General features: G+C 43.7%; 1 protein-coding gene across 5 annotated transcripts; it reads left to right on the top strand.

The window, feature by feature from the left end:
• Nucleotides 1-845: 845 nt before the first annotated feature.
• zdhhc18a (zDHHC palmitoyltransferase 18a) lies at nucleotides 846-19,550 on the top strand. Of its 5 annotated transcripts, none has more exons than XR_016094149.1 (10): nucleotides 846-2,173; nucleotides 3,595-3,755; nucleotides 5,967-6,116; nucleotides 6,595-6,732; nucleotides 8,295-8,346; nucleotides 8,954-9,056; nucleotides 9,919-10,031; nucleotides 10,776-10,878; nucleotides 16,008-16,101; nucleotides 17,354-17,418. XR_016094149.1 is itself a non-coding variant. In XM_088933022.1 (10 exons), exons 2-10 carry the CDS (start codon nucleotides 1,935-1,937, stop codon nucleotides 17,414-17,416), a joined length of 1,122 nt encoding a protein of 373 aa, XP_088789148.1. In that variant the 5' UTR covers nucleotides 1,023-1,301; nucleotides 1,912-1,934; the 3' UTR covers nucleotides 17,417-19,550. The 5 variants fall into 5 exon arrangements, 4 of the variants coding, with proteins under 4 accessions (XP_088789147.1, XP_088789149.1, XP_088789150.1 ...); XM_088933022.1 differs by lacking the exon at nucleotides 16,008-16,101 and having other exon boundaries at nucleotides 1,023-1,301; nucleotides 1,912-2,173; nucleotides 17,354-19,550; XM_088933021.1 differs by lacking the exon at nucleotides 16,008-16,101 and having other exon boundaries at nucleotides 17,354-19,550.
• Nucleotides 19,551-21,433: the final 1,883 nt, after the last annotated feature.

Genomic DNA, 21,433 nt, shown 5'->3' with positions numbered 1-21,433 from the left:
CTTATTGGAAAATCCGTGACTTCCCACAAGACTTAACACGCAATTGTTATAGTCGCATTACAGTGCCAATTCATCGTACCTTTAATTGAAAGATAGATTGCTAATAAAAGTGTCAAATATATACTTTGGATGTATTTTAGCTTTGTAGACGTCGTTCACTTAAAATACTGCAGGGCATTCAGAGGCGATCTGAATAGTTATCTGTAAAATGCACACTCGCATCTATCCGTCAATATTATTTTAATGTTATTCATGCATTCTAAAACTTGTAATGTGTTTACAGGAGAAATTTTAGAACCTCTTCGTGCTCAACTCCTACAGATTGAGCTTGTATCGAGCTGCTACAAGCAAACGTTCCAGAAACACTTGTATTCGGGAAGCCAGGCTGTACTCCTTAAAACCCAAGATGCCTGTAGCATCCCATGTGTCTTATTTGTTTCGGGACTGGTCTGGTCATCTACAGGCGGCTTTTTGAAAAAATGTAGATATATGCGTTTGTTTTGCCATGTTGGCCAACAAACCAAAAACCTAGCGCTAGAGAGCTCTAAGAGCGTCTGACGACAACAATAGCCAATTAGGCTAATTAAGATACAGAGAGCCATTAGCAAATCACATACGATGAAAAAAATCAAACAGGTAACATTAAAAAGCAAATCATCGTGCATAACTTGAGATTTTTGACTAAACAGCAATACGTCAAAGGTTAAGTCGTGAGCTATCTCTTGTCGGTTTCGGATCGCTTCCCTTCCCCGCTCTGGAAAGGTTAGGCGATAACCGTGAAGTAACGCGAGAATGTAGCATGGTGGCACCGTGCGCCGTAGGCGAGGTTGAAGTGTCGTAAATAATTCAGTGTCGCCTTCCTTCCTCCCTAAAGAAAGAAAGACAGACCGAGAGAGAAACCGTCTCTCGGTATCCTGACGGGGAGGAAAGAATTAGGGGTGAAACGGGGGGTCTCCGCTCTCTTTTGGACACATTTCAACGCGCAAGCGGGAGAAAGAATGAGGAGGGGCGGCTCCGTGCTGGTGTCGCGGGGTAACTGTACCCCGGGCGATGAGCCTGGCTACGGATGGCTCGGGTAGGAAACTCCTCGGACTGAGCGCATCTTCTGCAGCGCAGCCGGAGACGTGCGCCCTCGGAGCGGTCCGGACCCATCGGCGGACTGGGATGAGACAGGGCGCGCACGGAGGGCGACGGATCCGAGTCGTGCACTATGAATTAATCTACAGGATGCTCGCGGAATGTGACTTTATCCAAGAAATACATTAAGAGCTGGTTTGGAAATACTGCAATAAAAGAGCGATGTAGGTTATTTTTTGTTGTTGTTGTTGTTGTTCAGATTTAAACATCAGCGTCCGGAATTAAAGGATTAAGTCATACTTTTCTATCTAAACGGCTGGGCATTTTTTCTGTAAAAAGAAAAAAGGCTCAATGAAAACCGAAGTAGTTTTTTCGGATTGAATCGTTGTCGAATACAGTTTACGCTGCGGGACAGTGTTCTGATAGTGGCAATAGTACTGGCAACTCGAAGAGCAAATCCAATCGGGCTTGGATCCTTACAATAGATGTGAATCCCTGCTTTTGAAAGCTGAGCAGGGTTCATTGTAGCAATGTCATTATCGGGTTTTAAAGATAAGACACTGTGAAATGTATTTTTTTAGCTGCAGGAGTCCTATTTGTTCCGTGTTTGCTAGGGGAATTTTTACCTTTAATTACCGACTGTTTGATGTCGTTGTAGCTCAGTTGAAAGCAATACCATACAATCATTCGCCAGACACTGTAGAACAAAGCTGAAATGATCTCTACATTTCGTAGTTAACATTTCCAAGGTAGGAATTATCTCACTCGGAGGATTTTCTTGAAAACAGCCATATTACCACGGCCGCTGCCTCTGGCTCATTTTGCTATTTCCAGCCTCGTCCCTACCAAATTAAACCATGAAAAACTGCGAATATCAGCAAATTGACCCACAAGCACTCTCAACACCCACGCCGCCGGCAGCCGCGCCCGGCTCCGAGAAGACCAGCCTGCAGCGGCCGCGGAGGAAATGGGAAGTTTTTCCGGGGAAGAACCGCTTCTACTGCGATGGCCGGATCATTGTTGCCCGTCAGAGCGGCGTCCTTCCGCTGACACTCGGTCTAATCTTCGTCACCAGCGGCCTCTTCTTCATCTTCGAGTAAGTACTCGGTAATAACAGCGTCGGTGTCGTCGTACAGCTCTGTGAAAGTGTCCGGCGGTGTGTTACGTTCCCATAAAAAAAAATACAAGCATTCACACCAAGATCTACAGGAAGGGAAATGTACCTGTCTTTTAAACTAACGAACAGAATAACTCTTCTACAGCAGTGGTGAAAGGGGATCTTTTATTTTTCATGGGGGACTGCTCCGAAATGTGTGGTTTCCTGTTTTTCTGTTTTTCTCCCATGACCAATCTCTTGCCATACTGGTCAAGCGAGTTGAGAAAAACACGTGTGTTAAGACAACACAGGCTGCACGGTTTGGATTCTCAGGAACTGCAGGGTGGCTTAACACGAAAGAGCCTTGGTGTTCAGGACCTTCGTTTCATCCGGCTAAGTGATACGATTGAAAATCATTAAAAAAAAAAAGTTTATGGGATTGGATTTCATACGGTATTATTTAGCCACAAAAGGTGTTTAAGGGGAAGTTTGCATGCATCGTGGCGGGAGCAGTGCTGACAAAATTGGAGGAAGTTCGATGGCCTTCGAAAAGGGACATACGAAGCAAATAGCTGACTTTTGTTCTACTCAAACCCCTTACAGACATAATCTAATTTCTAGTACACTATTTGCCCATGCAACATTCGCAGTGTGTTCAAAAGACGCGGTCCTGCCCCATAAGTGAATTTTATTCACTGGGATATTTCCGAGACGCTGAAGTACACAGTTCCTGAAGTCAGTGGAAACGTTAAAAACAGAGGTGTTCAGAACAGCCTGTTCACTTGTACTCGGGCTGCCACCCACCCGGCTCTTGACAAGATAAAGCTCCCAAAGTGCATTAAAACTTAAATAATAAAGGCTACCGATTTAAATAATGAACAAGTAATCAGATTTCTGGGCCCAGGGATAAGGTTTCCACGAGGAAGTAACACAGCAGCACCTGTTGAGGTGAATGGAGGTATCCTCAGGGATGTGTTACTTGCAGGACAGTAGGAAGGGAAGTCAGAGCCCAGCTCAGAAGGGTCCTGTAGCACTCCAGAGGAATATGTTGATTTTGAGCCCTAAGGACATAAAGATTGCCAATAAAAGGATGAAATTAGGCCCATGTTGCTTTCTGTAGCTTAGCAGCGAAGTGAATTTAAAATTGTCTAGCCTCTTCTTGATGTAGACTACAGTCTGGGCCACAATCACCTGGCTAGGGCACACCAGAAGTTGTGTTCCAGACTCCCAGCAAAAAATGCTGTGCTACTTTGTCTGAAACAGCCACCCGCGTTGATCCTGTCTGTGCCTTTGAGAACTGCATATGCTATAATCAAATCTCCTCTGGATCTCCCATGCTCTGGAGTGATGAGATGTAGCTCCTTTAACTGTGTTTGTATATGGCAGCCAAACATTCCCTTTGTCCCTGTTGTCCACCCCAGCTGTCCTTTCCTGGTGCGGAACCTGACCAGCTGCATCCCCGCGATTGGAGGGGTGCTCTTCTTCTTCGTGGTCATCTCGCTCCTGCAGACCAGCTTCACTGACCCCGGCATCCTGCCCCGCGCCACTCCGGACGAGGCGGCTGACATCGAGAGGCAGATCGGTAAATTCACGTCTGTCTCCTGGGGCTGCGTACCAGTTAGGACCAACATAGCAAAAATTAAAGAGATATGGTGTTCCCATTGCTGCCTGTCAGAGCTGGGGCCCCGGGTTCTGTTCTGGAATCTGGGGTGCTGTGTAAGTGGAGTGTGTTGGTGTTCTCCCTGTGGGTTGCCTCCGGGTGCTCTGGTTTCCTCCCACCGTATTTAACACCTACTGGCAGGTTCTGGGAATCTGGCCCTGGTGTCAGTGTGTCTGCGTGTGCCCTGTGATGTGCTGTCCAGGATATATCCTGCCTTACCGGAGCCTGTCTTTTCCTAGATAGGCTCCGGCTCTCCAGCAGCCCTGTATTGGATAAAGAATAAGGAAAATGTCTGTGTGACCGACAGTTAAGCAGCTGGCTTTGCATGTGGCTGAAAGCACAGCCAGAGCTCAGCCGTCCTTGATGGACAGCGGCTGGCCAAAGAGCAGGCCCGATTTGTTTCGCTGCAAGCCTAAGCAACCAGATGTTTAATTATGTGATTGAATGAATTAGCATGTTATCCAAACTATTAAGGAGCGGGTTGTGAGCAAATCCTGGACTGGACTTCGCAGTTCACTCCAGGGGTGTAGGGGAAACCTAGTCTTCCCAGTAGCATCCAGTTAACACAAGGCGCAGGGAGAAAGGTGTTGCCCTGTGGTTTGGATTTTGGTTCAGATTTTGGAGGTGACATTGCTGCTGAGCTAATCCAGGAAACTGGGTTTCAAGCAGCATTACTTCACAAATTGTGGAACAAGTTCAGTGAAGTAAGAAGAAGTTCTTTTGTAATTCTGATATTACCACAGAGAATGTGGCCATTTGATCAGTAACGATAAATTGTCAATTCAGTTTCCACGATCTTTGGTAACTGAAAGCCAGAAGGTTATGTTTTGAAGGTGTTGTTCATCATGAGTTTCTGGAGCTTTTCTGAGTGTCTTGGTACTTTATAAAAAGCTTATAGGTGTTATACTAGTGTACGAATGAATGCTACATCGTAGTAGTATAGAAAAAAAGTGTCAGCATTGTATTGGTGTCTGTTGACTTAGACACAAAAATATGTGCTGCTGTAAAACTAGTGTAATGTGTAGGAGGTGTATAAAAATAGTCAGAGTTGTGTAAATATGTCAGGCTTATAGAATTATTTTTGTCATCATAACTGGGATACGAAATGCAGCTAGACACAGATTCTGGCTGCTTTAGGCTCACATATTTGACTCCACTCTGTAGAGCCTTTGAACTGGGTGGTAGATATAGAATGCAGCTTTGATCCTCTGTACATCTGGGTTGGGATGAAGTTGCTCTTTGTGCAAATGATCAAAAGAAAGCTGTGTCCTAATTATTATTGAAGAGATCTTTCTAGCTCATATGCAGTGTGAGATTCACGTGGTTCGTAGTCTTAAATGCACTCATGTTGCTGACAACACGACTGGGTTTAGCGTGCGATAGGCAGAGGTTGATGGTAATAAGACTTGATCTGTGCTTCCAACGCTGTGCACTCCATTCCTGTCACACAGGACACGTGATGGCTTGACTGGACTGTCTCCCCAGCCTTTTCTATGTGTTGCTGTAGTCACAGTACAAAATACCACTTTTGTGGTATAGTGTCTTATTTTCCTCAGAAAAAGACAAAAAGGGCACCAGCTGTCGGAGATCATTTAACAGAAGACATTTTGCTGAATATTAATGATCCACCATTATTTCTAAACAATTGCAATCTAGCCCCTTTTGAATAGATTCTAAATTCATTATCTCTGTTTAAAAGAGGGTGAAAACTTTCAGGTTTACTATCTATGGAGCTTTAGTAGTTTATGGTGGTGACGTCCTGAGCCTTAAATGTTTTGTGCAATATTTTTCTTCATTCTTAAGTGAGCCCACTGAGTAAGAAAGTCCATGGTCTGTGTGATTTCTTTTTGAGTGTCTGTTCCTACAGTAGGTGTTTGGATTGGAGACCTGTTGAGAAATGATTATCTTATCCTGCAGTACAACAACATTCTTTGAAAACCACATTCCAGAAATTAAAATCCAGTGCTCAACAAAGAGTAGATTTTTGAGGCAGTCCATTCGGAATGCTTGGACACAGAAGGCAAACGAGTTATACTGCTTTGAGTCACGTTCTGAGCATGTGTGAACACCGAAGTCCCTGACTTTAAAATAGCACTTTCTTCTCTGCCTTTCTGCCTCCCAAACGCCCCACAGATAGCTCAGGTTCCTCCACGTACCGCCCCCCCCCACGGACGAAAGAGGTCGTCATCAACAACCAGGTGGTGAAGCTCAAGTACTGCTTCACCTGCAAAATGTTCAGGCCTCCCAGGACGTCTCACTGCAGCATGTGTGACAACTGCGTGGGTAAGGGCTGTTTCTGCTACGCTAATGAGAGCTCTGATGAGCAGCCGGGGGGGAATGAACCTCCTAACCAAAGCCTTGCAGCCCAATCCGCTGTACGCCTCAAATCTGGAATAAGACACGGGTCATACAGCAGTATATATTGGCTTAAGTCTAGTTGTGGCTCCATTATGCTTGTTATTACAACAGCTGTTCCCTGTAGGACCCATTTATTAATGTTATTCTGCACAACTGTCATATTACCATGAGCAGCCTGCACACACAGGTAGTAAATGCGATGCAATAGTAGGTTTGCTTTGTACATCGTGCAAATCTTAACGTAGATGCTGTCGGCTGATATCTGTACAGAGAGCTCGGAGGTGTTGCGTGAGACATGGTGAGTTCCTCTGGGCGAGTGCTTACAACCCTAGCTCTAGCTTAGGCGTCTAACAGCAACTCCCCAGCAGTCATGTTCAGCTGTCATTCTGGTTCCTTCCCGCAGAGAGGTTCGACCATCACTGTCCATGGGTGGGCAACTGTGTGGGGAAACGAAACTACAGGTTCTTCTACACCTTCATCGTCTCGCTGTCCTTCCTCACCGCCTTCATCTTCGGCTGTGTGATAACGCACCTCACGCTGCGTATGTATCTCCAGGCCGCTGCGGCGTGCACACTCACACTCTCACAGTCAGACTCGGTGTGAGAGAGTGACTATGAGTGTGACTGTGAGAGTGACTGACTCACACTGTGAGTCTTATTCTCACTCCCACAGTCACTCTCTTACACCCTTGTGCACACCGACTGTCACACACACTCGCTGTCCCGCACACTCTCTGTTACTGCAGGGATGGGCAGGGGGAGCAGGTTAGGTATCTGAAGGGGGGAACACTGTTAGCTGTGTCAAGGAGAAAAGAAAACCGTGAACACCAGTGTACCAGAAGGACCGAACTAACAAAAAGAAGGATACTCTGTCGTGACAAAAGAGCAGTTGTAAATATGACAGAGAATTTGCCCCTGTTCTATCCCCAAACTAGGCTTTTTAGGACTCATTGTCAAGCTTTTGGTTTTGATTCTCATATTTCATTTGTTTACAAATATCTAGATATTGACAGTCTGGATTTGAGATGTCAAAATGTATTTTGCGGAGTTGAATGGGAAAGTAAGGAGCTATCTGTCCCAAAGTTTTACAACATCGGTAATTTGCTGTTCTCTCTCCAGTCTTATTTTTACAATTATTGTTTTTTGGGGAAAAAAAGCCATCTGTTGACAGAGTGAGGCATGTCTTTTACTGGAACGCCTATTCCATATTGATTTCTGCTACCTCCCCAAAGCTTTTCCTACTGCCCGGAGATTTGTAGTCTCCCAGAGTGTGACTCGGTACTAAGGTAAATAGTACTTCTGGTGTTCCTGCCCCCCCTGCTGTTATAGTTCCAGCAGACCCCCATGAAGTGCTGATGCTGCTGCATGCTAAAGAGATTAAGAACAGCTGAAGACTCAGCCGGCCTGTGCAAATCCAGCGAGAGTTCCTGGAGCTGTTGTGTCTGTGGACAGTGCGCTTTTCTGTTGTGCACTGTTGGAAACATGGGCAAATCCTGTCTTCAAAATCCATTGGAGAAAGGCTGACCTCCTTCCCTTTTTTCTGTAATGAAGGGCTGCTGAAATAGAGGGTTTGATGTGCTGTTAAACATGCAGGGTAAGCCCATTCTTGTAGAAGAAAGAAAATGCTCGCTCTTTATCAGCACTTACTCCGAGCACTGACAGTCTCCTAGGAAATTAAAGTGGTGCCTTGTCAAGTTTTTAATCTTCTGGCCTCTAGCTGTTGAGTCTTATCTTATTTGTCTGCAGTGAAATAATGAGCAGTGATTCTCCACTGAGCATTGAGCAGGGTGTTTTCATCACATCCACATAGCGTTCTTTAAACACTGTCAAAACTATTAATCTCCATTAACCCCTAGTGTGACAGGCTGTTTTCTATTGAAACCAAAATCAGTTTTAAATGGGGGGGAAAAAACAGACAATCACAGGAAGTCACTATTGGTATTTTTTATTCTTTTCTTAGTAGCTGTTGCTGCTTCTGTGTCCTGTTTCTGTCTATTTATAACATGACCATGTGACAGACTTGATACCACGCTTACCCTTGACCTAATACAGAACAGCTGCTGTGTGATTCTAGCTGTTAATGTGCACTTTCTGTTTTCTACAGGCTCACAGGGTGGGAAGGGACTCATTGTGGCTCTACAGGAGAGTCCTGCCAGATATCCTTTCAGTTTGGTCAAAGGCCACTTGTTTCCAGTTGCACAATGTAATGCCTTCCCAAGCCTTCGATCTGCAAGAATTTCGGATCCTTGGATGTGATCAGATGTATTAGTCTGCTCAGTTAGAATTCTTCAGGAGAATTCCCTGCTTTCCCCCTTTTCCTGTGCAGGGACTTTTAGAAGGTCAGAGGCATCAGAATGGACTGACCTCGCGGTGAGCAGAGTGCTTGGGTGGGTGTGGGCTCTGGCCAGTGAAATTCAGAGTGCTTTTTTGATAAGCCTGGTCCTTTAACCTTTTGGTGAACTTCCTAATATTTTTCATATCACCTTATTTTGAGTTCTGTGGTTATTTTAGTTTGCTAGAACTAAAACCACCAAAACAGAACCTTTTGTTAAAGAGTAACAGCATGCAAGGGAATATAGAAATTCTTGTGTTTTTAAGTAGCTATTCCCTTCTTAGTTTTCTTCCACAAATTCATAACTGAAAGGAATTCCCTTGAGGGGAAAATATTTTCTTCCAATTATCAGTCAGTGAGGGGAAAAGGAGCCATTTTGTAGGTAACATAGCAGAGACCCCACTGGGTTTTGTCCTTAACTCTTGCTGCAATGTTCTGGAGCTGGTGGTCTGTTTCTTTTCAGTCTGGTCTATACTGGGCCTCTCAGGGTTCCACACATATCTCGTCGCCTCAAACCTCACCACTAACGAAGATGTAAGTACTGAGCACAGACACAGGTGAATGGTATTGCACTTTCTTTTAGAGTCACCATTTGCGCAATATTGCTGTGGTCAAATAGCACTGTAGCAAAGCCGTTCCAGCTGCTCCTTAATGAAGACAAGTTGCTTCGTGTGAGCTCGCTGAAACACCTCTTTCCGCAAGAGGAGCGGCTTATTCCGAAGTGTTGGGCATAGGTGTTTCCTGGCCTTGGCCACTGGTCTGATATCGGGATCAAATCCGTGGTACTGAAAACATTATTTTTGAAGGGCTGCAGGTGAAGTGGCTCCAGGTGCTTTATCACTAATGATAAAGACTCAACGGTGTGTTTCACTGATGGGCATGGCTAGCTTCTGCATGTCTGTTGACCGTGGCAGTAAAGTTATTATTGGGTTTTTCAGGCGGATCACTCCTGGTGCATGCAGCCAGTCAGCACTCTTCTCAGTGCCTCAGAATGTGTTCAGGGCAGTGGACAGCTGTAGGATCATGATCGCAGAGAGTTCTAATCTCAGTCTAACATTTCGGTCTCCGCTGGATAAGGGTCTCTTCATCCAGACCCTTCGCTGGAGACTCGTGGATGCGGTGCTGCCCTAGCCTTAACTGTAAAGCTCAATGAGCCACCAGTGCAGTTGGGCATTGTGAGCCACTGCGGCACATTAAAGTTGCACTTGTTGACGTGATGCAGAGACCTGAGCTGCGAGTAACGCGCTGTGCTTTTGCAGTTCTGTGCAAGCCCCCGCTAGGCGCATGCCTTCGTGCTGATGCAGGAGGACTGAAGAGGCTGTGGTGGCGGCATGTTGTTTATTATGTCCGTTTGCTTGGCCCTGTGATCACGTGGCCCTGTGGTTCCTGTACACAGATAAAAGGCTCCTGGTCAGGAAAGCGGGGAGCAGAAGACTTGGGGAATCCCTACAGCTACAACAACATTTTCAAGAACTGCTGTGCCGTGCTCTGTGGCCCCATGCCACCCAGGTAAGCCAGAAGGAGCTCTGCTGTGGTTTTGCTCTTTCTGTTTTGGATCATTGTCGGCGACTTGCACTGCGAGAGGAAAACCTCCTTTCAGTAAACACGGTGAAACACATTTTTCATTCAATTCCAAATTGTAACCAAAGTTTTAATATGAAATGCTTAACATGAGCTGGCTATTCAATACCAGGACTACTAATATTTGCTTTGTTTTAAATTGGTTCTGTAACCTGCTACCTAGGAACAAGTGGAGTTTAATTTCCGTGACTGGAAGATAATCACGTAAAATGCACAGTGTTTTGGCCATGAAGCCATCCTTGGAGGGGTAAATGTTGTGTGTTTTACTCAGCTTCTCAGCGTGGAATTAACCTGGGCTCGTTCACATACCCCTGTTACGCTACCTCTTCATTTATTCATATTACTTTACCTGTTGATCTTTGGATTGGGGCTGCATTTAAAGGCGATTCACGTCTGATACATTTTCTAAAAACCGATTGCTAATTCTCAGCACAGATCTGCCTCAGTGTGCAGTGGCTTGCTGGTTTTTCTCCTTGATGTTTGTAGTGACCTTGTGAGGGTCTCCAGTGCTGTCCTCTGGCTCCAATGAGCAGTGGATTCAGTGGCTCGTATGTATGGTGGGAGGGTGTATGTGGGGACCCGTATTTGGGTCATAACAGCAGGCACTGCTGGCTCAAGGGTATTATCCCAGCCCCCGAATTCTGTAATCAGTGTTTTTATTTGCCTCTGCAGCTTAATTGACAGGAGAGGCTTTGTGCCGGCGGACAGCTCGCCTCCCGCAGCTCCCCCTGAAGCCGACCTCCCTCCGTTTGTGGCCAAAAACGACACCAACATGGTAGGCGGCGCGCCCTAGTGGTGATGTGACGGTAGTGCAGTGCTTGGCTCTGCACACTCATGGTGCACACCTTGTGTGTGTGTGGGTGTATGGAGGTACAGCCGCAGTGGTGTCCCGGGCCATCGCAGCCTACATCCAGCACACAGGGGGCAGCTGAGGGCAGCTCTGTGTGGCAGACTGAAAGACAGCCTCCTGAGACTGCTCTTGCCTCTTGCCGGTGGCTCTTGTGTTCCCATGGAGTCCAGGGTAATATTTGGCTGCACAAGCTACCTGCTTCCTCGCCATGTGTTTTTGGTCAGATTGTGATGGATACGGTGTTGAGTCTTGCTCCTCAACAGAGTGGAAAACAGAACAGGGAGCAAGAGGTGTCCCGACAAAAGCAAGATCTCTCGTTTACAAATCTGACAGTATAAGAGTTTTTTTTTATGCCGGTGAAAGGTCTGTTCATTTTATTGTTTGCAATCTCTTTTTTTTATTCTTTGCTGCATTCTTTTTATTTTAAAATCTGGTGTTCCTAATGAAGTGCACAAGATAAAGTTTTTTTTTTATTCCTCTTGATCCAAAACTTAAAAATGACTTTTAAAATCCCAGATCTGTCAGTCTGAGGTTTTATTAAATAAAATGTAAAATTATTTTTCAAACCCTTTTTTTTTAATTTTGGTTGTTGTAAACTTTATCAAACAGTCAGTGGGCCTGGGCTTTTGTCCATTTGCATACTGGTGACCAGTGTGGTGTGAAACATTTTTTAGTATGTCATTTTCTAAGTAAATTTTCTCCTGCACTGTTCCTGCTGATGATCACATTCAGAAATCCCCAATCTCAGATGCATTGTGCAGTATTGAAACAGTATTTGGATCACATACTAGATTGAAATCTTGTGTCCAGGTTAATTGAATTGGACCCCTTTAAATCTACAGTATTTTAAAAATATATACATTTTGTAATCAGTCAGTGTTTAAACTTTTGTGCAAACCGCATTTTGCATTTCTGAGTCTAATGCAGCTGATGTAAGCTACCACAGTTGTTCTTTGTAAAACATTTGCACTTTCAAAGTAAAAAACAACATGTAAATGGTCAGGATGAATGTGCATATAACTGTTTGATTTAAATATTATGTAAAAGAGGCACTTGTTGATCCCAGCAAGCAAAGTCCCAAAATAAGAAGTCATCTTGATTTCCAAATGATCTCTGGCTCTAGGATAAAACATTGTTGCACTAAAGTGCAAGGAAATTTACTTGCAGGCTTAAATCCTGCATGAAACCTTTAACAGCCTTCTAAATAAGGTTTATGAACACTTCTTTTTTTAATGTGTGCTGAGCATCCAAGGAAACTTGTCACTCTTATTCTTACATGTTTTTTTTTAAATAAATGCAGATATTGAATATTGGCTGAGTGTTTTTGGCATCATTTTGAGAAATTGATTGTTCGTGACTAACCCCGATATGCTCGAGTGACTTTTTGTTTAAGCACCGAATCACTTCAGTGATTGTGCCAAGTGATGAGGTGATTTAACTCATTCAAATGTCAAGCCTGGTGAAAATCAAGAAAGAAAAACAGAAAGGAGCCATTGGGCCCCATGTTCTCTTGATAAAATGTCTTTGTGTTGTTGGAGTCAGTATGTTGAAGCCTGGACTTGCATTGTGGTTTACTGTCTGGGGTAGTTCATAGACCGCAGGATGTTACAGCCAAACAGTCTGTGAGTGATAGGCCTGGAGTTTCACCCATCATCCAGTTGTGGTGGTCTGAGCAGGAGCACCTAGTTGCTATAGGCTGTTAGTGATTAATGGCAATGCAGGTGCAGGACACTGCTCAAGAACTTGGAGCTCAGATGTTGCCCTTGCTGTGGTCTCATCCAGATGTGCTTCCCATGCCAGTAGAACAGCGCATGTGCTTCTGTTGTGTAAGGCATTCTTGCGAGATGGACATGTGACAGTTCTGGAGTTGAATGCTCTACGCGAGAGGCTTGAGGCCTGTTGGCCAATGTGGGGCTCAGACACCAGCAAACAATGGAATATGTGTCCAGGACAGGATCCCACAAGACAAGGTCGCCAAGACCTGGTGCGAAGTCTGTCTCGGATGCACAGCATGCATTGCTTCCACTGCTGACCCCTCAGATTACTGTTATAAAGGTCTTGTTTTTGCCCTGGAAATTTTATTAGCGCCTCTGCAAACCTTCTTTTTTCTACAGTACAGCTCTTTCAGTTTATAGTCGTCTCCATGTGGTTTCACTTATAAACTGTGAAGTCATCCCAATTACAAGAGATCTTGTTAGCAGCTCATTATTTTCAGATTTCAGTCTCAGTGAGGTTTGGTTAATGGGGAAGCTTCTGTTTCTTCTCAAAGTCAGATTTGGAAAAAGTTATTTTTGAAAAACTTTGCTAAGACTTTAAAACTTGCTTGGTGAAACATCTGGTAGCAGACAAGCATTGAACTCTTAGATTAGAAGGTCTAATTGCTTCAAGAATTTGCCTTAGTGTTTATTAAAGCATGAAATTTATAAGGTATCTCATCCTAGTGCTCTTGACATCCCAGAGGTGTCTTTCAGATCCTCATTTCAAGAAGGAGGAAGCCAGCACTTCCTGTTTGTTTTGAATGGGGGGAGGGCAGATATTGAAGCTTCTTTTAATTTACAGTAAACCTCAAAGAAGATCAAAGTTAAAGGGCTGGCTTTAAAAAAATAGAAGTGGTGTTCACAAAGCCACAGCTAGCAGTTCAACCTTTTAATGGTTACTTGTAAAACAAAGCAGAACAAAAAAAAAAATCCTGAAAAATCTCACACTTAAAAAAACACCTACTTGGAATTTGATCACATCTGTGATGAATTGTTTCCTTTGTTTATGGAAAAAGAGAAACTTTGTCAATACAGCAGTTCAGCTTTTGATGTTTATAAAGAAGTGATTAAGTTCAGACTTTTGCTAATGTTGCTTTAGGAGGTGCAAATAACACTTCATAAGTCCATAATGAGCGGGCATTAATGCTGAAGCAGCCAGTGATGAAGTAGTTATAAATAAGATACCTACATTTTATACAAACGACTGCTTCAAATGAAGAGTGCTGCTGTTGGATGAGAAAGCAAGGCACATTTTCATTCCAGTTTATGACTTTTAAAATTGAATTTCTTTTATTATTTTGAAAATTGTTACTTGAAGACTTCATTCAGTTGTGCTCTGTCTGTATCTTTTGCTCCTTGGTGCCTACAGAGGAGCTTCAGTGTTAATTGCTGGTGAAACGGATTAAAACATTGCCTTTAGCCTGGTGTCTGTTGTGCTGTAAGTTATCCCTTTCCATTTACGTCTGCTCAGAGCTCTTGTGACGCACCAGCTGGCTCAGGGACTGACCAGTACAGATTTACCAAGTGGCCCCTGACCCAGTTGAACCCAGTGTTACAGACTGCAACCTCCTCACGCTCCCTGTGCCGGTTGTGGCCATTCCAGTTGGTTTTCATCAGCAATGTTGCAGTACAGTATTGTGTCGACTTGTGTTGTGCAGACCCTGGTGGTGTGCCATGTCTGGTTGTCTGGCCATCTCAGTGCCTAGCTCATGTGTATGGGAATGCAAACAATGGGTTTATTGGGAGTGAGACATTTATGTTTTTCACTTCTCAGGTGTTGAATAATTTTACTAGTTTTCGGTCGACTGTTTAGATCAGCTTTTTTTTTTGTAGTCCCAAGAAAGGCGTAATGTGAGATGGCTGTGTTTGAAATCCTGTGAGGTGTTTTCTTAAACTTCAGTAGCTGACAAAGAGCAGCTATATTTTTTCGTGAAGATGGAAATATTGGGTTGATTGAGCTGATTAGTGAGAGTGTGGCTGTAGTCAGGCATGATTATGTAGTTCTTACTCGCTTGTTTTTCAGTGTGGAAGCTGTTGAAATCTAATTTGCATAACTCATTTTGTTCAACACTTGTGCCTTTGTATTGTGGTGGCTGAGAAGCTTATTTTGGTTTTAAACACTGATTAAGGCTTTTCTAGGAGGACTTTGCATGATGTTAATGTTTTTTACTTCACAGAACATACTGACAAAATTCAATAACAGTTCCTTACCTGTTCCTACTTTTCTTCCGATTTTTACTTTTAATATTTTATATATATTGATTCCCCTTGTTAGACTTGGGAAATGTTTTGTCTTATGGTTATTAAGTGGAAAGTGTTGATCTTTTTTTATGTTAAAAATATAGACTTTATTTGTATGACATTTTCTCCTCATTGAAATATCTTGATCAGCATCGTGTGTGGTTTTTTTTTTGTGCTCTGAGAATAGATGTTTGGTTTTCGCTCTGCAAAGGACCAAAGGAGAACTTGATAACTACATTTTCTTTTATTTTCTAAGTGTGATTATTACTGTTGAACCATGAGAAAAAAGGCGAAATGTCACCGTTCCTCTTTCTAAGCGTGAGTCAGAGGGTTTTGCAACAAATCATTATTAGGAAATACAGGTCCTGGCCCTTATATTCAGGGAAGGATTTTTTTTAGCATTGCTTATACAGTAGGTGTGGTATGTAGCATTTATCCACTTCTGTCATGTAATAGAATGTCTCACAGCAGACTGCCATTGTAGAGAGAATGTGACTATTTCTTGCAGCTGTACCCTTAGCAAAGTGTTTTATCGTGAGATGTGTGCAACGCTCATATACGTCCCCACATGACTTCCTCTTAAGGTTTCAGATGTCTCTGCTGAGGTTGCACTTGTGCCACAACGCTTAGCCATGCTAATCAAATAATACAAGTGGTTCACGTAACTGAGCATATGTAACAGGATTTCAACAAGACAAGCATGTTGAGAAATAAACGCCTGTTTTTTTCCTGAATCTTGCTAGACTGAGCCCATTCTAAAATGGCTTATTTTAATTGGGATTACTTTTTTTTCTGTCTTTTCTTGTTGACTGGTTTATTCATAAGTACTTCTGCATTGATATGGAGGCATATAAATTGCAAAAAGTGCAAGAATTGAGAATGTTGACTTGTGTGCATGTTCTTTATGTGTGTTTCAATCCCCAGGTTTATTAATTTTTTACGTTGTTCTTTTTAAAAAAATCTTGTGCACAATGCATCTGTCTGTGTCTGCAGCAGGCGGTGTGGGTTTCTTCATTTAGGAGTTTTAATCTGCGGGTTTTGTGATGTTTTCCTCAGGAGGAGAACTGCCAGGAATTTGCGCTCTCTTGCACAGCCTGATGGGATAGTTGACTTTAGCGGCTTAGCGTGTATCGCTGTCAGAGGGGAGCGGGTAAGAGCTGGCAGTGTTTGGATGCATGCCCTTCATTGATGCTAGTGCATGGCGCTCAGTTTGCCACCTCTGAGACACTAGTCAGAGTAGCGGCTGCTCTCACACAGAGCTTCAGAAAAACCTCAGTACAGTCTTACACTCTTGGGCAGAGCTGCAGTGTTTTTTTCAAATGGCCCTTTTCCACCTGCACTGTACCCAGATTCAAAATTCCCTGATTCACACCTTGAACAGATCCTTTGGCTCAAAGACATTTAAATCTTCAGAAGCGAGGAGGCACTGAGCAAGAAGTCTAATGGGTATAAAGAGAAAGATGTTTTTCTTGCGAAGCTCATAAAAATGAGTATTCCCTCTTATCATTTTACTTTTTGTACCTGCTTTGATACTATAGTATAATTTCATTACTTGAATCCTTCTTTCACAATAGTACAGAATAGAATAGTCCTAGAACAGTACTGTAATCCATTTTTGATACTACAGTAATATTGATAGAACAGATGCTAGTTTTGAAGCCTTGACTTTCACATTGTTCTTCTAGCATTTACAGAACTGTTTCAACATTTTGTTAAAATATTTTATTAGAAACGTGGCGTGGACATGAATGGCTGGAAGGGTGGCAGGGTTTGTTACTTACAAAGCTGTACCTCACGTCAGACACTACTGCAGAAGTCAGCACCGTGCAATTTTGTGACATTGTAGATTCAGTGCTCTGTAATGTTTTTGTGCTTTCTACCGAGTCTGTGCTTTGCACGTGCACTGGAATGTCTGCATGCTTTTCATTTGCTCTTGACCACAGTCATCGCTTCCACGCAAGATTGTGCCACCTTTCCCAAGTGCTAGTTCTGTGCTCACTTGTAGAACGGAGGATGCACTGCTCAGTCCACTATGCCCAGTGACAGACTGGACAGGGCAGGTTGTTTTACTCTTTTTTTTGCTAAAGCACTCAATGGATCAGTGCATCTGCAAAAACAAATCTATCAAAATAGAAGGTGCAAATCTGATCTTATTGGATGAATGCAGCCAGATGGAGTGCTTTATTTCCGTATAAATGTGTTGTACTCCGTTAAAGCAATGAACCAGATTCCTCATCCGCTTGCGTACTAACGGAAGATTTTAGAGTTCAGTGGTTTCACTGGTTGACGCGTGTTGTCTGCCTGAGCTGAGGGGTGGTGCAGTTCGGCTGGGCCTCTGCAGTCATCTTTTTGCCTTCTCTTCTCTTTCCTCGCACGCTGTCCCCTCCTCCTGCTCCCTCCAGTGCACACAGGGCACTCGAGACGCTATAGAGACTGCCGCTACCCAGGGGCCGCTGTTCGCCTAGGGGACTCGAGACTGTGCCCGAAGGTCGGGCCTACCCCGCCGTCAGTGCCTCCCAGAGCTCCTCGCTGTGGACGTCAGGCCAGAAACCGTGACCCGGGGAGAGGAGGCCTCCCCCATCTCCTGGACCAAGCCATGGCCTGCTACCCCAGGAGGAGTCTGCCTGGGTCGAGCTTAGTTTTGCTTCACTGACGCCAAGCTGCTAGACATAAAGCAAGTTAGGTCAATCCCTACATGCCTGTGGGGAAACTTTGCGTTGCACAATACCTCCTTCTTCAATGGTGGACTTGGGCTTCCCAGCATACTGGAGCCCCATCCTTCGTATTTGGCCTTGAGAATTTTTCCGAGGAGCCTATCTTCTTTAGGAAGAAATACCCTCGACAGCCAGCTCTGTACCAGAACTCCAGTCTCCTTCCTGGTGCCTGCTCCCGTGACCCTAGTAGTCTGGAATGGGCGAAAATCCAGTGCTGACCAGGCTTTTGGCTTTACTGTGATGCCTGGAGAAGGAAAAATGAAAATGAACTTGGGGTCGACCTTGTATGCTGTAGGAAATGTCGTGACATGAAATGTTTTGACCTCTGCCATCCAGGAACAGGATGGGTGGGAGCGGTGTTGTTTTTTCTGGTGTCATTGTGTGTGTTGTACAGCGATAAACAAGGAGCTGTCAGCACTGGGGTATTGGCTAATCAGGCTGGACCATTTGGCATGTTGCCTGCAGTGCTGGGCTGTGCAGTGGGGACGGACTCGTATCTGATGGGAATTCAGTAGCTTTACGGCCCTTTCAACCGCTGTTGGCCCAATCCAGAGGAGAGAATGGGCACACAGTGGCTTCCACTCCCCTCCCTGTCCTGGTGGGGGGTTGGATAGGACTACAGATCTCCAGCTTCAGAAGCCCCACACCTTTTATAAAGCACAAACGTTGACTTAGTTTCCAGCAAATTTCCCTTTGCTTTGCTGGCAGAGCCACGTGGCGTGGATGCTGAATGCTTTGAGCCATATTTTCTATTGACACGAAGACGCAACTGGTTCTGTCCGTGTTGCCGGGAGCCTTGACCACACAGGAGGATCGTTGGTCTGCTCTCGGCTAACGTTTCTTGGCCTTTTCACACAGCAATAATGTTTCCCGTTCCCATAATGTAATCCTCAAATCCCCGGTTGTGTAACGAAGCTGGAATTAATAATGCATTCGCCACATCTGCCTAACCACAGGGAATGGGATTATGACGTAAAAGCTGCTGTCGTCTTCCCTTATGCCAGCTATTTTTAGTTCAGGTGGGGTGTGTGTGACTACGTTTAGTGGTAGAATTCGCTCTTTCCCGGCACAATCTTTTGCAGGAGAAAAGCTACTCCTAGCAGTGTGTAAAATGCAGAATTCTGCACACAGATGCTTTCTGCTTTGCCAACAGTAATGTCTGCGGAACCCCATCTGAGCCTTTCTGCAGGTGGGGAGGCTGTGAATTCATGCTGTTGAATCGAGCAGTCTCCTATGACTCCTGTTTTCTCTACCCCCCCCCGCCCCCCCCCGGCCCTCCTTAACAGTAAACACTTTTGTTTTCAAAGGCTTTTCCTGGGGTTGTTGTATTTTCTTCACGATTTTACACATCTACTCAGAAGTCCTTTGTAATAAGAAGGAACACCTTGCTTCCTTTCAAGGCACCCTTGTAGTGGTTGAGACTGCGAAAGCTACTTACTTACTGGTCGTAATTTTCCATTACTTGTATTACTGTAGAATTTATTGTAACACCACGGTCATCCAATGTAAGAGCGACATTTCTTAGTTCCTTCTTACTCACACTGCAGCTCTTGCACAGATGATGTGAAATAACACTGACTACCTGTCTAGAAGATTGTGTGGTAACAAACTAATAGTGTCATTTCATAGCATGAAATAAACTGTATTGTCTGCCATACCACCGTCTAAATTAATATCATTTTCTCTGCAAGTTTCTCTCAGAACTGTAACCTGCGGAACTTCGATACAATTCATATTTGCCAAAATGGAATTATGGCAGAACTTTTAGGAGTGGGTAGCTGGGATTAAAATGACTCCATATTGTGTTTTGTTTTTTATGATTCCTAAGGGCTTGTCACGTGAACCTAACATTGTACCTCACTCAATAAAAAACGAATAACATGAACCCATCTGTTGTCTTTTTTTATAATGTGTCTCTTCTTGGTTATCAGAAAGTCTATCAAGGTCTTGATAAGATACCAGCCCATCATAGGGCACAGTTTAGCAGCACCAGTTAACTGAGCCTTCATGCCTGTAGAATGTGGGAGGACACAGGATCACAGGGTGAAAGCATGCATACTCCACACAAAATGTGCTCCAGCCTGCAATCAAATTCAAGGCCCAAGAGCTGTAAGGCAACAGCGCTGACGTCACCCTGTGGCCACATTTTAGAAAATATGCAATTATAATCTTTAAGGAGTACTGCTCAGTGTGTCAGTTGGAAGTTTTTTCTTGTTTTTCTTCTGTTGATGATCAAATGTCTTTTCTCTTGTGCACGCTACAGATTTTCAGAAAGGAAACCAATGCATGTGTGGCACTCTTGCTATTTAAGAAGCCCCTTGGCGTAACATGGAGATTTTCAGTTTTATGTTTGACACTCTAATTGTCTGCTGTCAGCTGAAAGCAGCACACTCTTGGGGTATGCTGAAACACACTGTAAAGACAAAAATCTGAGTTTTGCATTGATGACGTACTAGTCACGTGCTGTTATTTATGTTTGAAATATGGAGCAGATAGAGTTAACTGAGCAGTATTGTTCCCCAGAATAAAATGATGAGCCAAAGCCTCGCCTACCTAAAACCACTCCCCTTCTTAATAATAAAAGTAATTTCTCGCTTCACCTGGGTGAGGCTGCTGATGCAGGCTGACCGCTGTGCTTTTCTCCTGCACCTAACTTTCTGCACTTGTCCACGTTATACGGCAGGTCATCTCCTAGGTGTTTCCCCAGTATTGGATTTTATATAGTATCTTGACGATCGGTCGCCAATTTTGATATTTTGGTAATATCTCTAAACTTTACCTGAAAGCCTTAACAAGAAGATTAAATATACCAATAAACTTACAAACTATACCAAGAAGTTTGCCATCTAAACCTGAAAATGTACTCTGGCACAAGTTTTTTAATACAATTCTATATTTACTACCATACCAGAAAGAGGCAGATATATAGAATGACTTGTTACGCCACGTTGTGTATAATGTTTCACCAGGATCGTTTTAGAAACTTAAATGGGATCCTTGCATGAACATGATACTACGAAGGGGATGGGTCAACTTTCGTGACCTTTGCAGTTGCTGAGCAACGCATTCGTGTTTGAGTTATCTGCAGTATGCATGACTGAGTTAAGCTACACGTAAACTACACGTACTAGCAATGCTCTGGTTGCGATAATGAAACTAGACAGCAGAGGTCCCTACTTAACCACCGTCAGGTACAGTAGGCGATAGCTTGTTGAAGCGCCTTCTTTTGAAAAAGGTTTAGACGATGCATAAAAAGGAATTCATAGGTAACATATTAAGCATGATATTATAATGTCTTGCTACAGAATTTAATAGGATTGTTAAAATTTGTGATTTTAAACTGTGAAATGTATTCATGCTTAAGGTCAGCTGTTTGCCGTTAGTCAGAGCACCGTTTTGTAATTGAGCGCTAAGACTCATTGATAGATAGATAGATACTTTATTGATCCCGTGAGGGAAATTGCAGTGCAACAGCAGCTTAACACACACAACACAGCCACAGTGTAACGAATTATATAATAATAGTACAATACATACAATACAATACAAGAGTTACTCACAGTCCGGACGCACAAGAACAAACTAGAACAGAACAGTACACAGAAAATCGTATCACACTCATATCACACATATGAATATAAATATAGATGTAACTATAGATATAAATATAAATGTATTGCACAGGTCCCTGGCATATATTGCACAAAAAGTGGTTGTAAACGTGGAAAAGAAAAAGAAAAAGAAAGAGAACAGATGTAGCAGTAGATG

The sequence above is a fragment of the Atractosteus spatula genome, chromosome 14 (genome assembly GCF_055471065.1).
Source record: "Atractosteus spatula isolate fAtrSpa1 chromosome 14, fAtrSpa1.hap1, whole genome shotgun sequence".
NCBI lineage: Eukaryota > Metazoa > Chordata > Actinopteri > Semionotiformes > Lepisosteidae > Atractosteus > Atractosteus spatula.
Note: the sequence above shows the minus strand (reverse complement) of the source record. Positions and strands in the feature narration are given on the sequence as shown.